Raw genomic sequence first — 7,901 nt, forward strand, 5'->3', positions numbered from 1 at the left:
CTCTGTAAAAACGAGTTGATGTAATAAAGGACAGCAAGCCTTACGGTTTCAGCAGGAAGCTCGGCTGCTCTTGGTGCGTTGGACAGCAACTTTTGGCATGAGCAAGGAGGCGCTTCCCATCCTGTCTCCGTTGAGCCGAGGTTGTGGGGGGATACAGGTGAGCCCGGAGATGCTGAAGGTGCCGAGGAGCCTGCACTGAGCAGTCTGCTCACCTTCCTGCTCCTCCCTTTACTGCATCGGACACACAGACTCACATACAAGTGGTACTGCAGCCTCTCCCTCAAGCACTGCTCTTCAAGCTTCCTTCCGATGGGGAAACAAAAGTCAAAATCACGTGCCTAAACTGCTTGAGGCCTTTTGGCGACGTAGCCTGCTTTCAAACGCCTTGGCAGCAAAAGGGAGGCGAGTTACAGGTCACGTCTTGCCCTTCGCACCCGAGGCGCTGCCTGAAGCTTTTCCCCGGTCCCCGGCGGCGTTCCCGGAGCTCACGGGCCCTGAGGGCAGGGCAGGGCAGGGCGGTGCCGTCGCCCTCGCTGAAAGCTCTCGCTGGCGCTGGCAGCCGAGCCCCTTCCCGGCTCCTTCCCTCCATCCAGCTACCTCACGTTCCGCCGTGCTGCTGACGCCGCCCCCTCGCCTCCCGCCTCGGGCGGGCGCTGAGCGCGCCCGGCCCGCCCCCGGCAAGCCGCAGAAGGGACGGCCGAGGGAGCCGCTGCCCCCCCCGGGTAGCTGCCGAGAAGGGTCGGGACTGGAATTCGTGTAAGAGGTACCGGGCGCGGGGCTGAAATGGAGAGGGAACGAAGGAAGGCTCCATGTGCCGATCCCGGAGCCTAACTCCCGCTCGCTTTTTGCTCGGCTGCTCCCGGCTGCCCGCGCGGCCCACGGGATCCTCCTCCCACGTGGGGCTGCGGGCTGAGCCCCCGGCGGTGGCGGGTGCTCCGCGGCTTTGCAGTAAGTTTAAACCCTTGGGGCAGTGCTCCAGTCACTAAAACCTCAAAGAAAAGGTAATTTTACCACCCTTATCCTGCTTACGATTTTCCTTCTTTGAGGGGGTATCTGGAAGCGCACATCAGAGATGCGGATTCGTTACTCTTTTTCTGTGTCGATGCCCTGCTGGGTCCAGCTGTGGATGTGCGGCTGAGCCGCGCCACGCCTGGGCAACGAGCAGATCCTGCGCTGAGTGTGCTCCCTCTTGTAGAAACCTTTGCTTCCAGCTGCTCTAAACAAAAGATTGAAGACCTACCAGCCAGAAGGCACTGAAGCACCTTCTTACCTATTTAACTTTCCACGGGCAGAATAGAACTGCCTGGGCTACGTGGAAGAAGTTGGTGTAGTGGAAGGTTGATTAGTCTCTATTAAACCTCAGTAAGAGTGAGCTGCTCGTGCAGAGCCTATTTAGACTGAGCATTGAGTGCTATTACATTTTAACTGGCATTTATTTGTAAGAGAGGCTTGTAAGTGTTTTTCTATGCTAAATGTCACATACAACCTGGAAGCAAGTTACAACTGGGAGTGGGTGGTTATTCCACAGCTTCAGCTTGGGTGTCAACCTTGTAACAGAGGAACACCTCCCTGCCACAGCCAGAGAACAGGAAGGTCTTGGACTGCAGATCAAAGAATATGCATGAGCTACTGTGCTGTCTCCATTAGTAGTTCTAATAAGTTACTGCATGGACTCTTCCCAGTTACAATGGAAAGAAGCAAAGATCTGAATGCGGAAGATGTTCAAAAGAAAAGAGAATTCGGACCTTGAGGTCATCTAGTGCAGTTTTTTGCTCAGAGCAGGCCTGACTTCAATTACAGACTGAGTTGTTTGGTGCTTCTGCCAAATCCGGTCTTTTTTGTAGTCCTGCGTTTAGAGAAAGAAGTAAATTTCAAATTTATTTAAAGCCTTTATTTATTAAAAGGTAATTCAGGGCTTCCAAGCAGCCATTGGGTAAAATTTTAGTAGAAGGATTGCTGTATTGAAGATTCGAGTGTTACTAGTGTTTGCTTTCTGCTTTCAGGCAGAAAGACTGCTGGTTCCAGCAACATGGAGAATGATGTCGGGTTTAAGTTCCGTCTGCAGCTTTTCTTTATTAGTGAAAATCTGGTGACTGAAGATGTAGCAGCTTTAAAATTTCTCTGTACTGACTTGCTCCACCTCAGTAAACTAGAACGTGTGAAGTCGGCAGCAGACATCTTCAGGCTTCTTATGTTTCAAGAATATATGAATGCAGAAGACACTTTCCTACTAGCTGAACTCTTATACAGAATTAAATGTCACTCCTTACTCGAGAAACTTGGTTACACCAAGGAAAAAGTACAAGAACATCTGCATGAGAAGGGAAGAGTATCTCCATACAGGTAAGCATGCAGTGGAATTCTCTTCCCTCCGTTACTGCTATCTATGCCTTACTGTTCTCCTTTCCATTTTTAAATTCTTAGATTGCCTTTGGTTTTTATACCATCTTCTGTTCCACTTTTATCTCCCTGCACCTCTGTTACAGGCAGATGCTGTATGAACTGTCAGAGAACATCACCAGTGACATGTTGGAGGAAATCATATTCCTCCTGCAAAACCATCTTCCAAAGCGATGGATAATTCCTGTACGTGAAGAGTGAGCCAAATGTGTATATGGTGGGAAGGGATGGAGGAAGGCAGGAAGTAAAACTGTGAGAAGTGGTTGGCAGAATAGAGCATAATATGCAACTAGACTGATTGTATTCATAGGGATAGCAAGAAGGAAGATGTTGACAGGCAAGAGTAGAATTTGGTCCTTCGTGCCAAGGTCAGTCACTAACAGTTCACTATGTAGCATCAGATTATAAGAAGGAGACAAGTCAAATCTTTGCCCTGCTTGAGCCATATGAAAGGGAGAATGAAGTCCATGTGTCATTGCTACTGCTTCACAGCAATGAAGCCTTCTTGAAGCCACAAGTCATTGATATGTTTTGGGTGAATCTGTTTAAACAAGACCATACCAAATAAAAACACAACCAGTGGTTTTCCATGAAGCAACATTTCTGCTTTGACGGTGATGTAAAATTGTCTGGTCCTCATTGGTAGGGGGCAAAGCAGATAATAATGTAATTGTTTGAGACAGGGCTGAGAGGCAAGCTTTGATTTTTAAGAACAATAATTATATTTTACTCTCTCCCTTTGGCTGTCAGTCTGCTTTGGATTTGCTGACTTTATTGGAAAAGCAGGGCCTTTTAACTAAAGACAATGTAAACATACTGAAGGACGTCTTTAAGCGTGTTTCACCTGATCTCCTGGAGATAATAGACTGCTACGAAAAGGCCAAAGGTGAGAAATTCATAGTCTAGGGGTAGGTTTGCTAAAATGCGGGAAGCACTAGATGGGTCTGGGCAATTGAACTTAAGGTCATATGTGTGTATTGCTGAGCTGAGCTAGAGTGGCATAAATCTGGTGTAACAATTCCTAGCTTGCATTATTTCCTCACTGAATCCCTGAAATACAGGGATGTGCTGGAATATCTGAGGCCACGCAGAGCAACCCAGCACATACAAAACAGGCTGGGAAACTGAAAATCTACTTATAGTTATATGTCCCACTTCTCCATTTCCCCATTAATAGTATTGAGATGATGACAACTGTCCTGTAAAAGGCACTTTGTGATCTGTGAATGTGCACTACATAAAGGCAGTTGCCTGCTAATAGGCTGGCAAGACAAACTCTGTGTGCATGTGTGATACATGGCTATGAGCATACAGATGATTTCTGTTCTTACATTTTAAAAAATTAGATTTATCAGTGATTCAGGAGAAAAAAAATAAATTGATAACTCCAATAGTAAAAATGCAGATTGTTCTTAAATACAGGTAATTTCCAAGCTGATTTCCAGATTAAAAATTCCTTTGAATATCTTGGGTAGAATCTATCCTTGTACTGTGGATATCTTTGTTTTGCAATACTGATACAGATAGAAGCCTTGCCTTTGTCACAATAAATATAATAAAAATAAGCAGAAAATGTTCAGAAGGGATCCACTGAACATGACTATGCTATCTTGTATGGAGGAATTATTCCTTTCAGTGAAACAGTATTTCAAATACAAAAAGTGATGTACTGTAGCTAAACTCTTTTTTGCTTCATCCACAAATATTTGATTTATCTTCACAAATATCTGTGCTGGGGTTTTTTCTAGATTACAAGGCAGCTAATTTGACACAAGTCTTTCCTGAACTAAACCTGGAGCCGCGTGGAGAATTCAGCAATGTAGAAAATGAATCCAAGGTTTGAGACAATCTCTTAAATCCTTGTTGAATACCTGGGGGTGTGAGGTTTTTATCCTCTCTTGAATTACATTTATCTTGCAAGTACTTGTGAGATATCTGTGAATCTCATAAAGTTTCTTGACTCAACTGATAAATTGGAATTTCGAAGAGTACTTTAACCTCAGAGGCCAGAAATTTAGCAGTATTGAAAGGTATGTTGTAGGCAAAATGGGCATAATACCTCTGAAGTTACTCACACATCAGTGCATGTGCTTATCTTCCTGATAAAGGCAAAACATTTTGCATTTGTCTAAGTTGTGCATTTTGGAGATGGCAGTAGAACGTGCAAGACACAGAGACAAATGGAGCTGCACAGTTCTTACTTCTTGAATCTGGCACAGAAAAAGCCTTGGAGCACTTGAAATTGGAAGCAATAAGGGGTAACATGCAAAGCCCCCGTTAGAAGGATGGAAAGGAGGCAAGAGTTTTTGGTGAGCTGTTGCAGAGGTCTTGGTACATGTGAAAAGACCACTTTTGTGAGATCCCTTCTTAGAGGCCTTATGTGCACCCTTTAACCACAGCAGTGTAACCACTGAATTCTCCCTCTGGCCTATTCTTTGTGGTGAACATGGATAGTAAAGGAGCAAGTTGCTCCATTTGTTTATAGCTATTTAATTTGTTGAAGTTCTGTGCTGTAAAATCTTTTCATCACCTGATGTTCAGATTGCTGCAAAGCTGTTGAAGGAGCTTGGAGTGCTGCCTTCATTTTGTCCTACTAAAATGCACAAAAGGAGGCGTGTATTGCTCTCTAGGTGAGCAGGAAGGGACTCCAGTGGATGGAGTTTTTTATTTCAACCCAAGGTTGGACTTAAATACATGGTTCTTGAAGTTTTAGTACTTTTCAGCTTTAAAAATGTTCTTTTTTTAACAGTGGGAAGTAATTTATAATCTTAACCAAAAAGCTTGTAGTGTGGTAGGTTTATGCACTTCTGAGATTTCTGTTCTGCTTGCATCCTTTCCCAGTGGATCAGTATGAATCACATACTCCAGGTATTCATTACTGTTCTCAAAAACCCCAACTCAGATGTCTAATGGGCTGTAGTTACACTGTGATCCCTCTACCATTAAGCTGAAATATTGTTTTGACATTGGAAACAGTTGGGGTCTTCTGTCCCCATCACCAACTCAGATTGCAGAGTCTGGCTGCTGAATCCTGCCTTTTGCATACAGATGAGAACCCAGACACTAAACCCTTCTTCTGCAGTTTGATAGGATGGTGACAGTGTGCTTGCAGTTTCACTGGTGTTTTTTCACATGAGGAGGCACCACTGAGTTCCAGATGTTCAAAAATAGCCCACAGTCTTGGGTGCCTCCAACTCCTGGATGCCAATTTTGAGACATGTTAAGGAAATAACAGTAAGTTGAATAAATTCATTGAAACTAATAAATTCATTGACATTTATTCTTCTTCTTTCTACAGACTATGACAAGCTACAAAATGGATGGGCCACACAGAGGATTTTGTCTCATTATTAATAATGTTGACTTCAACAATTGTCAGAGGAAGGGTTCTTGCAAAGATGCTGGTAAGTTCCTGAAGTGAGATTTTTGAAAGATTAGTCACTGTTTCCCCAGGTGAGTTGATTATGTAGTATTGCCCTATATTTTATTGTCTATAGTTAGTTAATATTCTAAAAGAGTAAAACATTTGACATGTGTTAAATTATGTCATTTGTGTATCCTGGGGGAGGAGAGGTTAAAGGATAAGTAACCACAGGGTTTTTCAGTTGTATTATTCTTGAATAACTTTAAGAATCACTTTTTACTTATCTTTTATCAACAGCTATAGTAAAGAACTAAAACTAAACTAAATTAAACCATCATTCTACCTAATATAATGCAAAAATCCATAATCAAGCAACTTTGTGCATACTTCTTGCTTTGTTCTGTTTTCTCTATTTATCTCCTATGAATGGAACTCCTACTAGTCAAAACTGCAGCTGGAAAATAATGATGTGAGGAAGGTTTTGAAAGATCTTACCTGAAACTGGGGAAGGGCAGATTCTTTGGGTTTTCAAGTGTCATTTGCGTGCTCACTTACAATGACAATGCATTCACTATTTTCTGAAACTTGTCTAGAAAAATCTAAGGACTCTGTGTTTGAGCTGATGCCATCTTTTTTTTATTCCAGTTAACCTTTAGTTGATACTAAAATGAGGATGAATCTGCAGAAGTGTCAGGGTGCAAGGTGTCTCCCCTGCCCGGATTAGCTTGCATGGTGACTTCATAAAATGTTTTTAACTCGCCTCAAATTTTCCTTTTATCTTTCATTTATTTACAGACCAGCTGGAGAGAGTATTCATGTGGCTCGGTCTGGATGTGAAGACTTACACAAATCTGACGTCTGGGGATATTGTAAATCTCATGGAAACTTGGCAGCGTGTGCAAGATCACAAAGACAGGAGCTGTTTTATATGTTGTATTCTATCTCATGGAAGCTCAGGAGCAATCTACGGGACAGATCACAAACTTGTGTCAATCCGCGTGCTTATGTCCCACTTCACTGCCAAACAATGTCCCCAGCTGGCTGCAAAACCCAAACTCTTCTTTATCCAAGCGTGCCAGGGTAACAGTATACAGCGTCCTGTCTTTGTTGATACTGATGGACCAGCTCCTGACTCATCTGCTGTGCAAGAGAGAGTTTCTTTTTCTGAAAGTATTCCTGAAGAGGCTGACTTCCTCCTAGGCATGGCCACAGTTGATGGATGCGTCGCTTTCCGGCACACCGAGGAGGGTGCTTGGTATATTCAGTCCCTCTGCAGCAAGCTACAGTTGTTGGTACCAAGGTAATACTTAGTGCTCTGATTACATTTTTCTTGTCCAAAGGTAGTTCATCTAGGAACACCCACCCATGTTCTAAGGTTGATGGAATTAGTTAAAGTGATGATTTTGCACTGATAAATTTACATTAACTCTGCTAGTACCATACGTGTAATCTGTAGAATGTGAAGTTTATCAAAACCTCACATCTATAATCTTTAAGACAGCACAGTCTATTGAGTGATAGGTAAAAATATTTTATTCCACTATTGGTTGAATTAAGCAAGACAGCAAGAAAAGATAATTTGTTTTTAATATTACTCAAATTAGGACAAAAGAGAAATTTGGAGAAAAGTATATGTTTTTTGTGTTTAAAATGTTCATACTGTCTTCTACCTGATCAGGGAGATGTTAAGTGGATTGCTATCTGCTCACTAATAACTACATTTTTTCCCTCTCCTTCTGGCTGTAGGGGTGAAGATATTTTGTCAATTCTTACACAAGTTAATGAAGATGTGGCCAGACGTGTTAGCCCTTCAGGGACAAAGAAGCAAATGCCTCAACCAGCGTATACCTTGAGAAAAAAATTTATATTCCCAATACCTATGGCCCCTCCTCCTTCAGAGCATCATTGAGGCTTTTAAAACACATCATTTTATCATCTCATTTAAATGCAGTTTTCATACAGTTAGCCAAAACCCTGAGGATCTGTTAGCTTCAATGCAAAGTGTCATAAATTTTACTCTATGAAACTGGAATAGACACAGTTAAAACAATCCATGTGCCAGCTATTTACATCATCTATATATTCAGAGTTATCAGTGTTGAAAGGAACCACGCTTCTGTCATGTTAAACATTTTTT

At 42.6% G+C, this 7,901-nt stretch overlaps 1 protein-coding gene across 1 annotated transcript; it reads left to right on the forward strand.

Annotated features, from left to right (window-relative positions):
* The first annotated feature begins 65 nt into the window (after positions 1 to 65).
* LOC134047505 (caspase-10-like) lies at positions 66 to 7,682 on the forward strand. Its single transcript, XM_062498752.1, is given in 8 exon segments — positions 66 to 157; positions 2,004 to 2,343; positions 2,487 to 2,586; positions 3,151 to 3,286; positions 4,149 to 4,237; positions 5,699 to 5,804; positions 6,560 to 7,064; positions 7,511 to 7,682. Coding segments are annotated over 7 exon segments (1,422 nt in total). The 5' UTR covers positions 66 to 157; positions 2,004 to 2,029.
* The last annotated feature ends 219 nt before the right edge of the window (positions 7,683 to 7,901 follow it).

Source organism: Cinclus cinclus, chromosome 9 (assembly GCF_963662255.1).
Source record: "Cinclus cinclus chromosome 9, bCinCin1.1, whole genome shotgun sequence".
In the NCBI taxonomy this organism is placed as follows: Eukaryota; Metazoa; Chordata; class Aves; order Passeriformes; family Cinclidae; genus Cinclus; species Cinclus cinclus.